General features: G+C 38.4%; 1 protein-coding gene across 1 annotated transcript in view; it reads right to left on the reverse strand.

Annotated features, from left to right (window-relative positions):
* The window catches only part of JMY (junction mediating and regulatory protein, p53 cofactor), an 83,415-nt gene that overhangs the window by 48,379 nt on the left and 11,525 nt on the right, over positions 1-23,511 (reverse strand). The window contains 1 exon segment of the mRNA XM_018053673.1: positions 6,463-6,636. Coding sequence (XP_017909162.1) covers positions 6,463-6,636 — 174 coding nt within the window.

The following is a 23,511-nucleotide window of genomic DNA, read 5'->3' on the forward strand; positions in this document are numbered from 1 at the left end:
ATCTAAAGATAAGGAAATCAATAAAGAGTTTGGGTGAGAGATAAGTATCTTAATGTACAGTGTTAAGCACTATATGTAGAGTGCATGCATATAATGTAGAGTGGAAACATATAATGTAGAGTGGGGATTCCCAGGTGGCTCAGTGGTAAGGAACCCTCCTGACAAGCAGGAGATGTGGGTTCGATCCCTGGGTTGGGAAGATATCCTGGAGAAGAAATGGCAACCTACTCCAGTATTCTTGCCTGAGAATCCCATGGACAGATTCTGGTGGGCTCCAAAGGGGCTCCATGGGGTCACAGAGTTGGACACAACTTACCAACTAAACAACAAAAACAACAAGCACTATGTATTTCACAATGTACACAGTAGAGTATACAGTCGTCCAATGATGTAAAAATTGCACACTGCACAAAACCAGGAGGTTGGCCAAGCCATCTGTACTGCTGCACATGCCCACTTGTCTGCTGGAATAGTGCAGAGATGGGTGTCTTTTTCTATTTCACACAAAGATACCTACAGATTTCCCTGGGGGAGGGGAAGGGTAGAGGAAGAAGAGTATATTCAAATTACAACCAGAAAATAGTCAAACTGCAAAATGATATGACTGGATGCAAAGGGGAGGGAAAAGCTGAGGGTGCCTTCTAGTACTTATGTACTTTTATCAAGTTATTAAAAATAAGTGGACAATGTGTTTGAAATGCTTATGGTTAATCCAGGAAGACTATCAGTAGGTGAACTCACTGTGACTCATCAAGACACTGGGTTTAAAAATCTAGAGAGGATCATCTAATTTATTTACTTTTACTTGATTATTTAAGCTTCTCTCTTTTTGTTTTGGAGGGGGGTGTGCTGTATGGCTGTGTGATCTTAGCTCCCCAACCAGGGATCAAACCCTGGCCCCCAGCAGTGAAAAGCGCTAGTCGCTGGACCACCAGGGAACTCCTCAAGAATCATCTAGTCTAATTTTCGTTTTATGGATAAGAAAACTGAGGCCCACAGTGAATGTATCTTAGAATTTAGTGTGCTCCATACCTTAGCCGTTGCAGATTTTATTAGACATGTGGTTCTCAACTTTATAGTGTGTCATACTTACCAGGAAGACCTGCTAAAACAAAGATGGCTGAGCTCTTCCCTAGAGTTTCAGTTAAGGGTATCTGAGGTAAGGCCCAAGAATCTGTATTTCTAACAAGGTTCGAGGTGATACTGATACTCCCTGTCTGGGGGTCACATTTTTTCACATGTTAAAGAACCAGTACATTAAAGTCTGGGAGCTTCTGAAAGGGATGAGGCTAAAGAATAAAGGTCAAACTCCATAGGATGATACAGCTTTCTAGGTGCTGACCATACCTTCTCTCCTACAAATCCTTAGACCTGAGGCATACCAAACAATTCATACCCTGTGGAAAAACTAATAGAACAGGCTTTGCAGTCAAATGTGTTTCAGTCCCAGCCATGCCACTTATTGGCCTCCACACATGGTGCTGGGTTGGTGATTCAATAAGGTTTGAATAATTTACTGTGTCTAAAAACCCAAGTACTATGCCTGTTTATTATACCATTCCTATTCTTATATATATGGAATATTCTCAATTCCAATCTCTAATACAAACATATGTACTCACTTCCTACTGAATTCTTATTCTTCAATAGTGAAGCTCACTAATCCCTCTTTTACCATACGTCTTCAGGCTATGTTATCACCTCATTTTGTGTTTCTATATAAACTTGTACATTTTGCTCATTTCTCTTTTAAAAAATCACCTGAGTTATAATTTATATACAACAAAAAGAACCCATGTTTTAAACATAAATTTTGACAAAGTTTTATACCCATGTTAACAGCCACCATAATCAAGATTTAAAACATGTCAATCTCTCCAAAGGATTCTGTTACATCTGCTTCCTCTCAGAGAATCTCCCCGGCCCCACTACAGGCAACAACTCTTCAGAACAATTTTCTAGAATTCCATGTAAATGGAGGCATAGTTTATACTCTATGTCTGGCATCTTTCGCTCAGCACAACATTCTGTAAGCTGTTTAATTGGGATTTAATTAATTTACATATAATCAAGTGTATCAATCTGTCTAAAGTACGTGACTTGATGAGTTTTGATTGCCATAAACCCAAGAAACAACCACTACAATCACGATATAAGACACTTCTGTCACCTCCAAAATATTCTGATGCCACTTTGCCATCCACCCCTTCACACAGTGTATATTCTCTTGTATCTGGCTTCTTCAACTTAGCCTGACTTTGAGGTGTGTCTATGTTGCTGTGTCTTGTGTTGTTGCTTAGCTGTTAAGTCTCGTCTGACTCTGCAAACCCATGAACTGTAACCCGCCAGGCTCCTCTGTCCATGGAATTTTCCAGGTAAGAATACTGGAGTGGGTTGCCATTTCCTTCTCCAGGTGACCTTCCAGACCCAGGGATTTAACCTGCATTGACAGGTGGGATTCTTTACCACTGAGCCACCAGGGAAGACCACCTTCTGCATTGAAGAATATTATTCTATCACATGGAAATACCGCATTTTATTTACTCCTCCACCTATTGATGGTTATTTGAGCTGTTCCAGTTTGGGGCTACCAGGAATCCAGTCGGCACAAACACTGGCAAGTTTTTCCTTTTGTGAACAGATGTTTTCATTTCTCTTGTATAGGTAACTAGGAGACAAACAGCTGAGTCGTAAGATATGTACAGTTGACTCTTGAACAACATAGGTTTGAACTGCATGAGTCCATTTCTATGCAGATTTTTTCCCCATCAAATATTACAGTGCTCTAAGATCTGCTGTTGTTGAATCCACAGATGGGGAACCATGAATCTGGAAAGCTTTTTTGCCATTAAACATCTGAGAATTCTGGTATAAATGGCAGGTACTGGAACCACACCCAAGGGTTGTTCAAAGATCAACTGTATACGTTTAATTTTTGAAGAAATTGTCAAGCTGTTTTCCGAAGTGGCTGTACCACTTTAAAATCCTATTAGCAGTGTATGAATATTCCAGTTACTCTACATCCTCACTACCACTTGGGAGTGCCAAAATATTTCCATTTCACTCACTTGAATAATCAGTGTGTAACAGTGTCACACTCTGGCATCAATCTGTTATTTCCTAGGTGAGTGTGTAGTGTCACACTCTGGTATCGATCTGTATTTCCTAGGTGAGTATGTGGGACATCTCTGCATGTGATTATTGGCCATATCTTTGTGTCCTTTTAAATATTTAGCTCATATTGAAAATTCGGGGGTTTTATCTTACTGAGTTGCACAGTTCCTTTCTCAGATATGTTGATATTACAAGTTATTTTGTCTCAAGCGTATGGCCTGCCTTCTCATTTCCTTAATCTTTCAAATAGCAATATTTAATTTTAGTGAAGTCTAATTTATCATTCTTTTTATTAGTTTTTGGCCCAAGTTTTCTGCATTGTATCTAAAAAAACATTTGCCTTTCCTTCCCAAAGACTGTAAAACCTTTTGCAGTTTGCTTATAAAAGTTTTATACTATAAGCTTTATGTTCTGGTCTAAGATGTACTCAAATTAATTTTTGTGTATGGTGTAACATAAGGAAGACTAGGGTTCATTTTTTCTATATAGATATCCACTTCTGGCAGCACTTGTTGATAAGACTATTCTTTCCGCCTACTGAACTGCCTTGGTACCTTCGTGAAAAACTAATTAAATATGTAGCCACAAGTCTATTTTAAATTCCATCCTACTGGAATTTTAATTTGCATCTACAGATCCACTAAGAGCTGACATGTGAACATTATTGACTATTTTAATAGATTTTCTTCCAATCTATTACCATGGTCTATCTCCCATTTATTTACGTATACTTTAATTTCTCTCAGCAAAATTTTATAATTTTTCAGTATACAGTCCTTTAATAGATTTTATAAAATTTATCTTTAAACATTTCAAGCATTTTTAAAAATTTCTATTTCAGTTTCATTTCTGGAAGACAGAAAATACTACTGAATTTCTAAGTACTGACCTTGTAACTAAACTTACAGATTATTTCCAGTAGCTTTTTTAGATTATTTTTCACATGTGTGATCACATAATCTATGAATTACAAAAAGCTTTACTTTTTCCCCTAATGCCAGAGAAATAGTGAATAAAAGTTGTGAGAGCAGACAGTTTTGTTTAGTTACCAATCTTAGTGGAGGAAGAATTCAATCATTCATCATCACATATGATGTTAAATGAGCTCTACATAATACCCTTTATCAGGTCAAGGATGGGCTTCCCTGGTGGCTCAGACAGTAAACAATCTGCCTGCAATGCAAGAGACCCAAACTTGATGCCCTGGTCAGGAAGATCCATCCCCTGGAGGAAGAAATGGCTACCCACTGCAGTACTCTTGCCTGGGGAATCCCATGGACAGAGGAGCCTGGCGGGCTGCAGTCCCTGGGGCTGCAGAGTCTGACACGCCTGGGCGACTAACACTTTTACTCTTCTCAGGTCAAGGAAGTTCCCTTCTCTGCCTGCTTTGCTGACATTTTACCATGGATGGGCAATGAACTTTATCAAATGCATTTATGCACCCAGAGACACTGATTTTTTTTTCCTTTACTGATAATATTGTGAGTTACATTGATTACTTTTTGTAATGTTAAACCAATCTTGTCTTTCTGAGATAAACCCTGGTCATGGTATATTATTGAATCCTATTTTTCAATATTACATTAAGAATTATTACATCCACATTCATAAGGGATACTCATTTGTAGTTTTCTTTTTCTCTGTAATGTCATTTGATCTGGATAATGCTTACCTCAGGGTTTTAAATTATGAATTCAACTTTGTTAATATCGAGCCACCAAATTTTTTCTATTTTCCTTTGAACCTATTTTGACAATTTGTATTTCTATAAGAAATGTGTCCATTATTGTGTTTAAGTAGTTGAATTTTTGGCACAAATTTGTTCCTGTTCTCTTTCTAGCTCATCATTATACATCATTAGAGGACCAATGAAGTAAAATAACCATTTTTACCTCTGAAAATATTATCAGTTTAAAAAATATTATCTGTTAAAAAAATTGTCTGTTCCTCCTCACATATGTTCTGCTTCCCAGGAGAAAAAAATGTAGCAGTAAGTGATGCTAGTGGACAACAGAGTCTGACATGGCGGTTCAATCAATTTGCTAATGTTAATACTCAATATAAATTATGCTGCTGCTGCTGCTGCTGCTGCTAAGTCGCTTCAGTTGTGTCCGACTCTGTCCGACCCCATAGATGGCAGCCCACCAGGCTCCCCTGTCCCTGGGATTCTCCAGGCAAGAACACTGGAGTGGGTTGCCAGTTCCTTCTCCAATGCATGAAAGTAAAAAGTGAAAGTGAAGTTGCTCAGTTGTGTCTGACTCTTAGTGACCCCATGGACTGCAGCCCACCAGGCCCCTCTGTCCACAGGATTTTCCCGGCAAGAGTACTGGGGTAGGTTGCCATTTCCTTCTCCTATACAAATCATGATATATTAATAATTAATATGAAAGCAAAACTTCACTAGACGCTGACAGTCAATGTTCAGCTGTATGGAGTATGTCTGCTCTGCGCTGTAACCAGTTTAGAAGATGGGGCCTCCATGTCTTCTAGTTCATCCCTGTCTTCCAGTCAAGTTTTCAATGGGCAAAAATTCTACAGCTCATTTTTAAAAACTGAAGGAAACTGTAGTGCCTAAAAAGTCTTAGTTACTATTTATCACTTTAACCAAAATGCCAAGTTTATGATAAAACTGCCATTTTTTCCCAAAATGTCCATATTTTTCAAAATTATTAATAAAGGAGAACACATCAATTATGTGATGGTCTGTATGGCTCCATGTTGATTCATTAAAGGGAAAAAGACACACAGACATGCTTTACTTTGTTATATTTTTTCAAATATACACTCATTCTTGCCCCCAAGCATAAGGTTCTCAGAATAAGTAGTAATTTCTCACATATAAGTTTATTAAATAATGCTCCAAATTAACTCATTATGAAAAAAAATTTAATATCCTAGTTCAGCAATATTTTCATGTGAATTAAATAGCAACATTGATTTGAGGTCAGCTATAAAACCAAACCCTTAACACTCACCTCAAAAAATGTAGTATTACTTTACACACAAAAATCAAATGTCATGAAGTTTAAAGCTCTACCATTAAGGCCTTGTAACTTTTAAAAAGGTCCTCCCAAAACATATGTTCCCAAAACTCCTGTTAAAGAAGTCTAGGACTAGACTAGACAATGTCCTCTCAACCCTGCCTACTCAGCACAGTCACCTTTTCAGATGGTTTTAAAACGAGGTATTCAGGCTCTGTGTAACACAAAACTACCTAACTAGCATCTTTGGGAACAACAGACCAGATATCTACATTTATAAAAGCTCCTCTAATAATTAAAATGCATAGCCAGCCAGACTGAGAACTACGAAATAGGTAGGTAACATTTTAGGTTTTAAGAAAAATACCTTGATCTGCTGTCTTCGTAGCATAGCAAGTTCTCGCATGTCTCGGAATGGCTGCAGTAAATACTGATAGAGCTCAGTTGTGGCTTCTGCAAGGCTGCTGTAGGCTTCGTCCTCCATCTGATACAAGTCCAGAAGCTCTACCATGCTCTCCGTATTCTTGTGCTTATCCAAGAGCTGTGGAACAAGAAAGTTTCACTGCAAAGAAATCCAACTGGAATAGCCTGTAAACATTTGCAAACTCTCTATCATCTCAGGACTTTGGGACTCTTGAAATGCGGAATGAAGAGAGAATGAGAAGCACTGATTGCTTGCATCACTCATTTCCATGACTCACGTGTTTTACTACAAGACCACTGCCTGACACATCCTTTTCTAACTGCGTCTCTAGTTTATTCCGGTTCTCTGCATATTCTGGTATTCTGGAATTCCATACTATCTGCCTACTCTAAAAAAGATTTTTCCAGCATCTAGTAGCTTTCTCCATATTTATATAAATTTTTTTTCCCATCATTTATCTAAGGCCTCTCAGACAACCATTTTGCCTTGTTGCATTTCTTTTTCTTGGGGATGGCTTTGGTCACCATGCAAAGAAATACAGGAAAACAATAGAAAGGGAAAGACTAGAGGTCTCTTCAAGAAAGTACCTACAAAACAATACCAATAGTTTGGAGTCTGGCACTCTCCATTCAACTCCATTCAACTTCACTAGTCACTAAATCTAGAGCCTATTATACAGAGTGAAGTCAGAATGAGAAATATAAATATGGTATACTGACACATATATATGGAATCTAGAAAAACAGTACTGATGAATTTATTTTCAGGGCAGGAATGGAGAAACAAAGGTGAAGAACAGACCTATGGACATGGAGGCAGGGAAGGAGGGTGAGGGTGAAATGTATGGAGAGTAACATGGAAATTTACATTACCATGTGTAGAACAGACAGCCAATGGGAATTTGTTGTATGACGGAACTCAAACTGGGGCTCTGTGACAATCTAGAAGGGTGGGATGGGGAGGGAAGTTCAGGAGGGAGGGGACATGGGTGTACCTATGGCTGATTCTTGTTGATGTCTGACAGAAAACCACGAAAATCTGTAAAGCAATTATCCTTCAATTAAAAAAAAAGTGCCCCCCCAAAAAAGATACAGTAATCAAGACAGTGTAATACTGGTAAAAGAACAGATCAATAGAAGAATCTAAAAGCAAACCCACACACAAATAGTCAAGCAGTCTTTTGACAAAAGAGCAAAGACAATTCAATGAAGAGATCAGTCTTTTCAACAAATGGTATTGAAACAAATGGATATCCATGTCTGAGAGAAAGAAAAAGAAATCTACAGACCTTAAACTTTTCAAAAAAATTCATTTTAAATGGACCACAGATCTAAATGTAAGATTCAAAGTTATAAAACTCTTAGAAAATAACACAGGACAACATCTAGGTAACCTTAGGTTTGATGACTTATTAGATGTAACATAAAAACACAACACTTTTCTATAAACCTGAATGTGATAAAACAAAGTCTATTAACTTTTAAATGATGATAACAAACCTATTTAAAGACATAGTTTTATATTTCACTGTATGCATGATTTTATTTTTTTAAATAAACAAAAAATCATTAAAAATAAGTCCATTATATCCAATTAACACTGATTTTCACCCCTCTTAAGTCCTAGTGTTTTAAAGTGATTGGACCAATCTATGTCTTTCTGCTTTGTTAACAAGCAGTTTTGGTAGGCTGGTTTTGTTTGCTATTTGTTTTTAATAGAGGCCTACTAGAACAAAAAGAATTCAAACATCAGTGATTTTAACAACTGATAACACACAAACAATTAACAGACATAGACAGAAGGCCAGACCAAGTGCCGATCTTGCTTTATGCTGAAAGCAAAGAGATGCCATCAAAGGTTTGTTGATTTGCTTTGTTTTTCCTTCAAAAATCTCTCCGGTTCCAGGGAAGCATCAAGGAATATTTTCCCAAGTAAAGGAATCTTGTTATTCTGAAGGGTAAAAAGGGACTAACTAGGCAAAGTGGGGCTTCCCTAGCGGCTCAGCTGGTAAAGAATCCGCCTGCAATGCAGGAGACCTGGGCTCGATTCCTGGGTTGGGAAGATCCCCTGGAGAAGGGAACGGCTACCCACTCCAGTATTCTGGCCTGGAGAATTCCATGGACTGTATAGTCCACGGGGTCAGAGAGTCTCACTTTCACTTTCTTTCAGGCAAAGTGTAAAGGGAAGACTCGGTCAGAAAAACACAGTGACTTGTCCCTGGATAAAATAAGATTTATAAATTGGAGCAGACAGAGAAAGGCAACATATGAAAGACACTTCTGGAGACACCAGCATACATGATGGACTGGAGTTACACTACAGTGGTGAGAACAGACTGGAAGGGGCAACAGAGTGGACGCAAACAGGTTAGTTCACAGCCTCCTAGGTTAGTCCATGAAAGCTGCTGGTAAGGTTAGACTGGAGGAAGAGAAAAGCACGGATTCATGAAATGCTTTGGAGGTAAAAGCAACTGCACTTGTTAAAAGACTGGATTTCCCCTTGACTCTAAGATCTTTGGTCTTCACTGATACAAAGAACACAGGAATAGAAACAAGTTTTTAGAGCAAAGTTTACAGATTCAGAGACAGCGTCCAAACTGTTTTTTAGCTATCCATGAAAAGAGGTCATAAAGGGAAGGCACAATGTCCCCAAGCTAGACCTTTACCTTTCATTGGTCTGCAATCTACCTAGGGAAACAAACCAAGAGACAGAAGTAAAACACTGATTGTAAAAGACAGTAAAAGCTTAGAGAAAAGATGGTTCAGAGTGGGCTAGAGCAGCTGAAACAGATGTCCGAAAACTAGGATATGAAGTGGATCTTGAAAGATGGGAAGTGAAGACAGGTGAAGAACAACAACCCAGTCTTAAGAAATTACATGAATAGAAGTGCCACAGATTTGAAATTTGGATGGGAGGAAGAGGGTGGCAGAGTGTCATTGTGCTCCTTGAGGTAGAGTGTATGCACTAGTAGGTAGGACACCACACTGAGTCAGTAAATGCAGCATTTCTAATAAGCGGGGAAACCATCTATGGAATAGAAAAAAAAGAACGATACATTTGATCAATGGGATCTGTTTAATGTTTAGTTTACATAGTTCAACTTATCTAGAAAACCATATCAAAGTGATGGTCATTTAGCATCTGGTTACTTGAAGCATGGTCTGGGACCAGCATCGTCTGAGAACTGGTTAGAAATAAAGAACCTCAGGGCCCACTCCAGACCCACAGAATGAGCATGAGCGATGGGCATGCACAGTGAAGTCTGAGACGCACTGCTTCAGTAAACACCTTCTATGCCCACACTGCCTATGCGTGCTTGGTTGCTCGGTGTCTCTGCGACCCCATGGACTGCAGCCCACCAGGCTCCTCTGTCCGCGGGGACTTTCCAGGCAAGAATACTGGAGTGGGTTGCCATGCCCTCCTCCAGGGGATCTTCCCAACCCAACAATCAAAACCAGGTCTCTGGCACTGCAGGCAGATTCTTTACTGTCTGAGCCACCAGGGAAGCCCCCACATTAACTATAATGTGAGACAAAAGTCTCAGTAAATTACACAAATTATGTAGCACATCTTCAAATTGAAACTTGTTAGAATTATGGTATGTAACATTTTTTCTTGTATCTAAAATCATTTTTCCCTCACTCTTTCTCTCACTATTTAACTATTATTTTATTTTAGCTCAATTAGCACTATTCAGACCAAAATTAAGGCAAAATTCCCATTTCTCATGGTTCAGTTCCATATTAAAGCATTTTTAGCTATTCTTAAAAAAAGGTTACTACTGAAGCCAACCACAGAATGATCTTCACCTTTAGAAGACAGGTCCAAAGAGACAAAGTCTGTCTGGCATTATCTCCAGCACTGGCCAGATCTTATCTCCAATACATGGGCCATTCAATGAAACTGAATGTTTAAAAGCAATCCCCTCACTCCCCACAAATACATTAAATAAGTAAAAATAAACAAAAAATATTGAACAAATAAAAAATAAAAGCGATGCCCATTAAAATAATCAAATTGACTGTTTTCATTCTGATATGTTTGCTTGTTTTTTAAAAATCATAATTTGGCCTTTTACTACTGCAGAGAAATGAAGATATTCCAGTTCTTCTGACAGAATTCTATTAATTTACAAACTGGCAATTTACAATCCAATTTAGAATAACCTGAAAAATCACAATAGAAATAGAATTCAATAAGCTGTTATAATTTATATGCAAAAACCAACAGCCCTTTCATATTAAATACAAAACAATCAGCAAGGATTCCATCTGTAATAAAACAGAAAAATACCTAGGAATAAACTTAAATCTATTAAGAGCCATGTAAATAAAATGTTATGGTACCAAAAGACTATAAATAAACGGAAGACTGAATCTATAAATTTTATATGGTAACAAAACACCTTGATACTTCTATGGCACAAGAAAAAGCCAATTTTAAAGTTCAAGTGGAAAAATAAGAGGACAAAATAGCGCAAAAAAAAAAAACCTTTGTTTTTCTTATAAAGAGTAAATGTGGAGAAAGGTAATGGGCTACCCAGGTATTATAAATATTTGATATAAACATTGAGTACAATGAAGTAATAAAGAGTTCAGATATATGAAAGTTTACTGCATGATAAGCAAGAATCATTCAAGAAATATTTGTGATAACTGTCATTTCCCCAGAAAAAAAAAGAGTTGGACCCCATCTTATTCCTGAATGAAGTAGCTCAGTCGTGTCTGACTCTTTGCCACCCTGTGGCCTGTAGTCTGCCAGGCTCCTCCATCCATGGGATTCTCCAGGCAAGAGTACTGGAGTGGGTTGCCATGTCCTTCTCCAGGGGATCTTCCCGACCCAGCGACTGAACCCACGTCTCCTGCATTGCGGGCAGATGCTTTACCATCTGAGCCACCAGGGAAGCCAAAATCAATTCTTGCAGGGTCAACAATTTAAATGCAAACAGCAAAATCAACTGGCTACAGACATAAATAACTAAATCAAGAAATAAATGACAAAGGGAAAAATATTTGCAACACAATTTCCAAGATCAAAACAAACAACAAACAGGTAAAGAAATTACTCCTGAACAAATGAAGATTCATTCATACTGCAAAATAAATCACAAATTAACACTTTTCATGGGAGACAGGGTGCTCAGGGCTGGTACACTGGGATGACCCTGAGGTATGGGTTGGGGAGGGAGGTGTTGGGGGGGTTCAGGATGGGGAACACATGTACACCCATGGCTGATTCATGTCAATGTATGGCAAAAACCACCACAATACTGTAAAGTAATTAGCCTCCAATTAAATTAATTTTAAAAAATAAAACCTTTCATGGATAAGATAAAGTTTTGAAAGTAAGTCTTGGACTTAAAAGGATATATTAGGTTGGTACAAAATTATGGTTTTGCATTGTTGAACTTTGCCATTTGATACTGGAATATAGTCTTAAATAAATGCTGTTATGTTATACACCATTTTAATATGCATTTCTCACTTTATGCTTTTTGCTAATGAATTATTACTAGCTGTTTATACGCATTTTAGGCAATGGAAATGACGTTAGACAAAAAACATATTTGAGTGATTTTCCTGTTTGAGTTCAAAATGGGTCATAAAGCAGCAGAGACAACTCGCAACATCAACACCACCACCTGGTCAAGGAACTGCTAATGAATGTACAGTCCAGTGGTGTTTCACGAAGTTTTGCAAAGGAGACAAGAGCCCTGAAGATGAGGAGTGAAATGGCTGGCCACTAGAAATTGACAACAACCCACTGAGAGCATCACTGAAGCTGATCCTCTTACAACTACACAGGAAGCTGCCCAAGAACTCAATGTCAACCTCAGTACAGTCATTTGGCATTTAAAGCAAATTGGAAAGGTGAAAAAGCTCAGTGAGTGCGTGCCTCATGAGCTGACTACAAATTAAAAAAAAAAAAAGGCATTTTTGAAGTGTCATCTTCTCTTATCCTTTTCTTAAATTTTTAATTGGAGAATAATTACAATATTATGATGGCTTCTGCCTTACATCTATACGAACTGGCCATAAGCATACATTTGTCCCTTCCATCCTGTACCCCTCTCTCACCTCCCTCCCCACCCCATCCCTCCACACTGTCACAGAGCACCAGCTCTGGGTGCCCTGCATCACACATCAGGAAAAAAAGACACATGTATCCCAAAGTTCACCGCAGCACTATTTATGACAGCTTGGACATGGAAGCAACCTAGATCTTCACTGGCAGATGAATGGATAAACAAGCTGTGGTACATATACACAGTGGAATACTACTCAGCCATAAAAAGGAACACATTTGAGCCAGTTCTGGTGAGGTGGATGAACCTAGAGCCTATTATAGAGAGTGAAGTAGGCCAGAAAGAGAAAGACAAATATCACATATTAAGGCACATATACGGAAACTGGAAAGATGGTACTGACAATCCTCCATGCAGGGCAGCAAAGGAGACACAGACGTAATGAACAGACTTTTGGACTCAGTGGGAGAAGGCGATGGTGGGGTGATCTGAGAGAACAGCACTGAAACCTACACATTACTGTATGTAAAACAGACAGTCTTCTGTTATTCTATGCAACAACAACGAGTCATTTCTCAATCGGATTGTGACAGGAGACGAAAAGTGGACTGTATACGACAAGTGTGATGACCAGCTCAGTGGTGGGACTGAAAAGAAGCGCCAAAGCACTTTCCAAAGCCAAACGTACCCAAAAGAGGGTCACGGTCACTGGTGGTCTGCTGCCTGACCGATCCACTACAGCTTTCTGAATCCTGGTGAAACCATTACAACTGAGCAGTATCCTAAGCAAATCGATGAGGTGCACCCCAAACTGCCTTGCCTAAACCCAGCGTTGGTCAACAGATAGGGCCCAATTCTTCTCTGCAACAATGCCCAACCACACGTCACACAACCAACACTTCAGAAGTTGAACAAATTGGGCTACAACATTTTGCCTCATCTGCCATATTCACCTGACCTCTCACCAACCGACTACCACTTCTTCAAGCATCTCGACAACTTTTTGCAGGAAAAATGCTTCCACAACCAGCAGGATGCAGAAACGCTTTCCAAGAGTTCATGGAATTCCAAACCATGGATTTTTAGGCTATAGGAATAAACAGACTTCTTTCTCATTGGCAAAAGTGTGCTCACTGTAATGGCTCCTATTCTGATGAATACAGATGTGCTTGAGCCAAGTTACAATGATCTACGATTCAGGGTCCCAAACCACAATCGCTTTTGCACCAACCTAACAGAAACAACAAAGGTCCATCTTGTCAAGGCTACGGTTTTTCCAGTGGTCATGTATGGATGTGAGAGTTGGACTGTTAAGAAAGCTGAGTGCCAAAGAATTCATGCTTTTGAACTGTGGTGTTGGAAAAGACTCTTGAGGGTCCCTTGGACTGCAAGGAGATCCAACCAGTCCATTCTGAAGGAGATGAGCCTTGGGATTTCTTTGGAGGGAATGATGCTGAAGCTGAAACTCCAGTACTTTGGCCACCTCATGGGAAGAGTTGACTCATCGGAAAAGACTCTGATGCTGGGAGGGATTGAGAGCAGGAGGAGAAGGGGACGACAGAGCATGAGATGGCTGGATGGCATCACTGACTCAATGGACGTGAGTCTGAGTGAACTCCAGGAGCTGGTGATGGACAGGGAGGCCTGGCATGCTGCGATTCATGGGGCTGCAAAGAGTCAGACACAACTCAGCAACTGAACTGAACTGAACAGAAACAAATAGTAACCACCTTCTTTTGTTTCAAACAATGTGAATTAATACATCCTCTACAGAAAGCAATTTAAGCAAAATACATATTTCTCTTCGACCCAGCCATTTCTCTTACAGGATTTTATCCTATAGATACATATACACATGCGGGAAAAGATACGCTATTTCAGCAGCAAAAGACCAGGAAAAAACCTATATATCAAACCAAATTCATTCAATGGAGCATTATTTAGCCATTAGAAGAAATTGTTTGTTACAGGAAAAAGAAAACTAAGATGTTAATAACATGCTACCATTTGAGTTGTTTAAAAGTGGAAAATAGGACATATCGATATGTACTGTCTATGTCTTTATGCATGTCACTGAATCTGTAAGACACACAAGCAACTCTTATGGGTGGCTCCTCTGAGGAGATGAGAAGATGGGGGAAGGAGTTGGGTTTATACTCCAGCTTTCAATCATGATCTATGGAGTAAATATACTTTTTTAAAAAAGGAAAGTCTTATAGCCTATTTCTTTTCCACCCTGAAAGTATCTTGGCTTACACATGAAAAGGGGAAAATTAAATTATACCCTTTGCCACATCTAAAACTGCACATACAACTTTTGCTAAAGTATGAGAAATATGAAAATGATACATGCTTCTCTTCATTTGCTCACCTACAACTGTACTTAAGTCATGTGTTAAACCATCTATTTTAAGCTACAGCTGAAAGAAGATTATGAAAGTAATAGCAGCAGTGTGAAAAATCAATTTCTAATCACAACACTCTTCTCAAGTCCCAGAAATCAGTTCTAATTATTGGCAAAGATGCTCCTAGGCTTAACACAAAGGCTGCAACATATCTGAAATAAAATAACCAGATTAAGGAAGGACAGGACAATAAAATGGGAGGGGGGTATTGTCACATGAGTGTGTAATAGCAACAAAGCAGTGGATAACTTTACAATGAGTTATAAACTATCCTTTTTTTTTGGCCCCACCTCACAAGCTTGTGGTATCTTAGTTCCCTGACCCGGGATTGAACCCTGGCCCTCAGAAAAGAAAGCAGAGTCCTGACTACTGGACTACCAGAGAATTCCCTAAACAATCTTTTTATTGTTATAATAAAGGCAATAATTCTCTCCTTGCAAGAAAATGTACATTGAAAGAAGCCCCTTATCTATTATTCCACTTGAAAATGGAACTTACGTTCATTTTCTACCAAGTACTAGGAACAGTAGAACTGTTAAAAAAGATGTTTCAATAATAAAAGTTCTCCAAGCCATTTACAAGCAATCGAATGAGAGGCTTCAACACTAAGACAATCCTCAGATACTGGGCTTCTTTGAGCTCTTCCTACAGAGACACTAAAGTAAATGTAAGGCACCAGTTTAGACACTACTTAGTACCGACACAAAAACATTATCACCATATGCTTGCTAATTACATCACAATCGGATTCTACACAGGTGTGCAACCACGAGAAAATCAGTTATTCTACTCAAATATTAACAGTTATATATTTCCCAAATGCCTTTGATCAACAAACAAAGCAGCACTTTACAAAGCTATTATGCACCAACTAAACTTAATACTCCTGCAGAGAAGCCCAAGGCGGCTCACCTAACACTGCTAATTTATTAATTTGTCTTCTTAGCTATAAAGTTTCACGTTTTTCCAACATCAGATTACCTAAAAACCAATTATAGCTTCAATCAGCAGTTTATTTTAATCTAAGTATCTGAAAATAATCTTAAAGGAAATGAATTTTTAAATGTCAAAAGAGACAATTTACTAAGCATTAGACTGTTTAGTCTAAACCATTTCCTATAATCCAAAAGATAAAAGACTTCAACTGTAAAAGATAATCACAACCTGTTACAATAATGCATTTAATTTTCTATTTTGCGAACCAAAACTGACTAAATCCAGGGACTAAATAAACTGAACTGTGGATATTCACAGGTTATTAACTGTGAAATGTAAAAGGTGCTATAAATAATATACACAAAAAAAGAGTAGAAAGAAATTGGAAAGAGAGTTAGCTTACTTAGGATTAAGAATATCTGAGACAGATGTATAGAGAAGGCCTGAATTTAAAATGGAGAAAATAGTGTTTGCTAAACTTGGGAAGATTCACTGATGGATACAAACTGAGTCAGAATACAGATGGACCTATGAGACTACAACATGCCTACAAAGGGTGATTTTGGACGGGCTCAAGTGCACCCAATACAAAACAGAGATACTCATTACAGGATGCAATGGAAAGGAGGGCAGACAGGAACAGGGCTTAGAAAGTAAAAAACTGAATCACCTGTTTCAAAACCTGAAACATTGCTCATGCAATTTATTTAGAAAGTCATTTTGCTTTACTGAGTCACTTAAAAGAAATGAAGCAGAACTGTATACAGCATTAATTAAACACATTAACCTAATAAGTAGAACACTTCTTTTCCCTTCCTTCCAGCTTCCCTAACAGATACCTTTTTTGTTTCCTCCAGTCTAATTCTGATAACAACTAAGCTCCTAACCTACTCTGATATTTGAAACAAAGCTCACCTTATTGCAAAGTTTCTCTAGGGCAAGGACCCCACAACTTTCATCAGGTTCTAAAAGGAGTCAGTGACAACAGCTTTTAAAAAATTTCTTTCAAGACTCCCTATAACCATTGTAACAGAGAAAGTACAAAATAAACTTGTGCCATTTACTCCCTTCTTTAGCCCTATTCAACTTTGGCCTTTTAACCCTGTGAAAAGTTACAAATACAGGGGAAAGGAAGAAAGCACCTCCTGTGCTTAACTGAGTCCCCATCCCGCAGGATGCCGATCAGTTACAGAGCCTGCTCGCAGACTTCAGGATTACAGTGAAAGTTGCTCAGTCATGTCTGACTCTGTGCAACCCCACGGATTGTAGCCTGCCAGGCTCCTCTGTCCATGGAATTCTCCAGACCAGAATACTGGAGTGGGTAGCTGTTCCCTCCTTCAACGGATAGGACTGCCACTCTCCTTGAAGATCCTCAGATAATTTGTGAAGTCCTGGGTATAATTAGAAGCTAAACTCTCTCCTGCCCAGAGTCTCAGAACTTTCTTCCTACTTTAATGTGTCAAACCCAATACAGGGCCTCATTTTTTAAATTAAAATGTTTAAGCGGCAACATAAAATCTACAAATAATACCATCCTTTAAATTATTATTAAGACATGAAATTAATTATCTGCTTGTGGAAAACGGTAACGCAAAACTAGCAATGTGGTGCTAAGATGGAGAGGGAGGCCTGCCCCAGCAATCCACCTTGATCTGTGGTCCTGGGAATTTCCCTTAGGCCTAGGGGACTGGTTTTCTCAATGACAAGGAAGGGCCAACACCACATACATTTTCACACAAAGCACAGTGCTCAACTCTGTTCTTGTTTTGTACAAGTGTTGAATCATTTTTATTACTATGTCAATCACTGATTATTTATTAGGAACTGTTAATGCTGAAATCCAATTTTGGAAAGTATAAGGGCTACTATTTTGAAAATTGGTTTTCAGATTATTTCATAGGTGAGTGGCAAATTTAATTTCATTTTACTTCTGGTGAGGAAGTACCTTTAATTAAAATGTTAGGTACATGTACACATGTCATATACAGAAACCAACTTTATAACATATCAAAAAACGTCCACTGAGTACAGAAACACTGGGGAATTGAGGCATTAGAAAAGAAAAACAGCAAACCCACCTTTGTCTCCTGGGCCTTACAATGCATTTTAAAGGGTAGGAGGGAATCCATAAAGGGAAAAACCAGAAAAGCAGTCATGAATGATGTGACCCATATGTAATATAATGCGTCTCTGATCTCTGAATTTCTGACAGAAAGTCCTGGTTTCTGAAAGTGGTCATAAATGACTTTCTTCAGGAGGGGTACCTGACCTGGCCCGGAAAGAAGGAACTTAAACCACAAAAGAACAACACGGGCAGGGGAGGAATGTGTCCTTCCTCTCATACAGTACACGGTGTACGGTAAGTTCAGTGAACAATGTGTAAATGAGCTTCACTAGAATAATGAAAGGTTCATGTAGAGAAAAGAAAGAGATTAACTGGCAGGTTAACCAGAAAATGGATGATGCTGAAGACCAGGATTTAGGCCCTGTTACAGGACAATGGTAAGCAATAGAAGAGGTCGGCTTGATGTGTGTATATTACAGCTAAGAGTTGGGTATGAAGATGTGCAAAGTAATGCTTGGGAGCAAGTATTACAAAGGCTACTTTGCAAGGAAGACATTGAAGGAGAGCTAAAATAAGTCCAGGGATGAAATTGTGAGATTAGGCGTAGGAGCAACATGAGAAAGCAGAAACTAATGCATAAATGATTCCATCGTTCTAAAGTTCTAAAATTCATATTTAACATTTCTGAATCAGTACACATTTACAAATCAGTGATGCAGATATAACTATTATGGCCACTTACAGAAATAAGAACCAGAGGCACAGGCTCGGTAACCTGCCTAAAGTTAGGGAGCTGGTGAAAGGTTGAGGTAAAGTGTGAATCCCTGCAGCCTAACTCAAGCCCTTAAGCACTGCCCTACTTGTCCCTACGCATAACCAGTCTATTACCTTTCCCTTACCTGAATGATTCCAATCTTTTGGGTCAGGAAGACTGAAAACATGATGAAATACATATACAATGGAATACTACTCAGTTACTTTAAAAAAAATGAAACTTTGCTATTTGCAAAAACATGGATGGACTTGGAGGATAATATGGTTAACTCAGAGAAGAAGACAAATACTATATGATTTCACTTATATACAGAGTCTAAAAAATAAATGAATGAACATCATAACAACAAAAACGAAACAGACTCAACATATACAGAGAACAAACTAGTGGTTGCCAATGAGTACAGGGAAAGGGGGATGGGCAAGATAGAATTAAGGGGATTAAAAAGTACAAATTTATTGTCTATAAAATAAATAAGCTACAAGGATATACTATACAGCAAGGAGGGAATATAGGCAATATTTTATAGTAACTTTAAATGGAATATAATACATAAAAATTTTGAATCCCTATGCTATATACCTGAAACTAATATTGAAAATCAATTATACCTCAATAAAAATAAAAAAATAAATACCTTTCCCCCCAAGTCTTAGGTCTCATAAGACTCAACATATAAAGTAAAACCTGCTCAAGACCTAACTCCAAGGCCCTCCAGGGAGCCAGAGATCTTTTATTAACACTTTACAAAATCAAGCACTCTGACAGGCTTCACTGTGAGCCAGCATATAATTTCCTTTTATTAAAATAATGCATGTTTTTCAAGTTTAGATATTGCTAAAGTAATTCTTGTTCCCTTCTCTCTTAATCCTCCATTTCTTTTTAAAATTTTTTATTTTATATTGGAGTATAGTTAATTAACTATGCTGTATCAGTTTCAGGTGTACAGCAAAGAGATTCAGTGATATAATACATGTATCTGTTCTTTTTCAAACTCCCTCCCCATTTAGGTTATTAAACAGTACTGAGGAGAGATCTCTGTGCTGTAACAGTAGAGCTCTGTTTGTTATCTATTTTAAATATAGCAGTGTGTACGTGTCAATCCCAAACCCCCTCGAACCCTCTTGTCACCACCTTTCATTTTCAGTTAGCAACTCCAATACCCAAATTCACAACACTTAAATAAAAAAGAGGCGGGGGGAGGAAGAATTTCCAACTAAAAATAAATCAAGAGAGTTAACATACTTAATTGCCCTCCTCCCCTGCGTAGTCAGAAAAATTAGTATAGTTATGACAGAAAAGGGAGCTCAATATTAACTATCCAAAGTTATGCACTGCTTGTTTGAAATGGTAATAAACAGCAAGAGAAAGGAGGCAGATTTCAGGTCTTACCTTATAATACACCAAATTCCCTATTACTACTGTGGAAGGAGAAAGTATTAGGAAATGCTTAGAGGAGAATATTATCATACCATCTAAACCAAGTCACCCTTGGCTAGCTTAATACAGAACAGAATCTGTAATAGATTAAATATCAGCATAACGTTTATTTTTCTTGTGGTTACAGGAAATTTTTATGAGTCTATATGAGACATATGCATTCTGTCTCACATTAAAGTTTTATGTATAATACATGTACAAATTTAAATTCACTTCCTTTGGGATTCCGATGTTCTCCAATGATAGACAACACAGTATATGTACATAGCCAAGGTTTTGCAGAAACAGTCATCAGCCAGACACTGTTGCAATACTTTTGTCCAGTGATGAAGACATTGACCATGTATTTCAAAGGTGTTTGAAATACATGTATTTGACAAAGGCTAAGTTTATCAGTTAGCCTCACTCCCTTTCTACAGGGATGAAGAGAGTCCAGTGGTTAAGAAAACGGGCTAGAATCAGGCATGCAACTGAAGCTGGTTTTCATATATGCATATGTTATCTTAGGCAAGTTTATCTAATTTCTTTGAACCTGTTTGGTCCATTGTAAAATCCCTGCCTCTTACGTTGATATGAAGATTAATACTAACAGGAGTTAACATTAAGTGTTTATTGAGTAAATGACACCAAGTACTTTACACAAAAGTTACTTTTCAGTCACTCTATGAGGCAGTAGTAGTATTCTCCTCACTTTACAGATGAGGAGGCTAAGGCATTTAAGAGAATTAAGTGGGCCCAAATTCATGAAGCTATTAAGTGGAGGAGCCAGGACTCAAACTCACTTGAACCCTACCTCTTAACTCCTATCAATATGCTAAGTTAATGTATTTAAAGACCTATGCACAGTGCCCAACCCATAGAAAGTATTTAGTAAAGGTTAGCTACTGTGATCACTAGGAGAAGGGAATGGCAACCCACTCCAGTACTCTTGCCTGGAGAATCCCATGGACAGAGGAACCTGGTGAGCTACAGTCTATGGGGTCACAAAGAGTCAGACACAACTGAGTGACTTTCACTTCACTCACTGTGATCATCAAAAACTAGGGCCTCACACAAGTCTCTATACCTCGGTCATTCCAGTTATGACCTTGTTAAAAGTCAGTAAACAAAACAACAACAAAAAGTCAGCAAAGAGGTGACAGACTCACCATATAGGATGGTGAAGGGGAAGAAAGACTTTCAGTTAGTAATCTAAAGTCTGTAGGGAAAAGCACTCACATAAAAATCCACCTCAAGGACAAGTAACGAAGAGAGGAAAAGAAAATAAACAGAAAAAACAGAAACACCACTCCTGCCTGCTTTAATGCCCCCATGTACTAAAAAATGAATTAGACCTTTTTCAAAGCCTAAAGCCTAAAGAAAGAAAACATGAAGAGACGGAGCCAAAGCAAAACAACACCGAGTTGTGGATGTGACTGGTGATGGAAGTAATGTCCGATGCTGTAAAGAGCAATACTGCATAGGAACCTGGAATGTCAGGTCCATGAATCAAGGCAAATTGGAAGTGGTCAAACAGGAGATGGCAAGAGTGAACATCGACATTTTAGGAATCAGCAACCTAAAATGGACTGGAATGGGTGAATTTAACTCAGATGACCATTATATCTACTATTGTGGGCAAGATCCCTTCGAAGAAATGGAGTAGCCATCATAGTCAACAAAAGTCCAAAATGCAGTACATGGATGCAGTCTCAAAAACAACAGAATGATCTCTGTTTCCAAGGCAAACCATTCAATATCACAGTAATCCAAGTCTATGCTCCAACCAGTAATGCTGAAGAAGCTGAAGCTGAATGGTTCTATGAAAACCTACAAGACCTTCTAGAACTTACACCCAAAAAAGATACCCTTTTCATCACAGGGGACTGGAATGCAAAAGTAGGAAGTCAAGAAACACCTGGAGTAACAGGAAAATTTGGCCTTGGAGTACAGAATGAAGGAAACAGAATGGAGTACAGAAATAGAGAAAAACAATAGAATTGGAAAGACTAGAGATCTCTTCAAGAAAATTAGAGATACCAAGGAAATATTTCATGCAACGATGGCTAATAGAGTTTTGCCAAAAGAACACACTGGTCATAGCAAACACCCTCTACCAACAACAAAAGAGAAGACTCAACACATGAACTTCACTAGACAGTCAATACCGAAATCAGATTGTTATATTCTTTGCAGCCAAAGATGGAGAAGCTCTATACAAAGACAAAGACCGGGAACTGACTGTGGCTCAGATCATGAACTCCTCATTGCCAAATTCCAGACTTAAACTGAAGAAAGTAGGGAAAACCACTAGACCATTCAGGTATGACCTAAATCAAATCCCTTACGATTATATAGTGGAAGTGACAAATAGATCAAGGGATCAAATCTGATAGAGTGCCTGATGAACTAAGGACGGGGGTTCCTGACATTGTACAGTAGGCAGTGATCAAGACCATCCTCAAGAAAAAGAAATGAAAAAAGGCAAAATGGTTGTCTGACGAGGCCTTACAGATAGCTGTGAAGAGAAGTGAAAGGCAAAGGAGAAAAGGAAAGATATAACTATTTGAACGCAGTTCCAAAAAACAGCAAAGAGAGATAAGAAAGCCTTCTTCAGTGATCAATGCAAAGAAATAGAGAAAAACAATACAATGGAAAAGACTAGAGGTCTTTTCAAGAAAATTAGAGATATCAAGGGAACATTTCATGCAAAGAAGCGCTCAATCTCAGAAATAGTATGGACCTAACAGAAGCAGAAGATATTAAGAGGTGGCAAGAATACCCAGAAGAACTATACAAGAAAGATCTTCACAGACCAGATAATCATGATGGTGTGATCACTCATCTAGAGCCAGACATCCTGAAGTGCGGAGTCAAGTGGGCCTTAGAAAGCATCACTATGAACAAAGCTAGTGGAGGTGATGGAATTCCAGTTGAGCTATTTCAAATCCTAAAAGATGATGCTGTGAAAGTGTTGCACTCAAGATGCCAGCAAATTTGGAAAACTCAGCAGTGGCCACAGGACTGGAAAAGATCAGTTTTCATTCCAATCCCAAAGAAAGGCAATGCCAAAGAATGCTCCAACTACCACACAATTGCACTCATCTCACACGCTAGTAAAGTAATACTGAAAATTCTCCAATCCAGGCTTCAACAGTACGTGAACAGTGAACTTTCTGATGTTCAAGCTGAATTTAGAAAAGTCAGAGGAACCAGAGATCAAATAGCCAACATCCGCTGGATCATCGAAAAAGCAAGAGAGTTCCAGAAAAACATCTACTTCTGCTTTATTGACTATGCCAAAGCCTTTGATTGTGTGGATCACAACAAACTGCGGAAAATGCTTCAAGAGATGAGAATACCAGAC

The sequence above is a fragment of the Capra hircus genome, chromosome 10, assembly GCF_001704415.2.
Source record: "Capra hircus breed San Clemente chromosome 10, ASM170441v1, whole genome shotgun sequence".
Classification (NCBI taxonomy): domain Eukaryota; kingdom Metazoa; phylum Chordata; class Mammalia; order Artiodactyla; family Bovidae; genus Capra; species Capra hircus.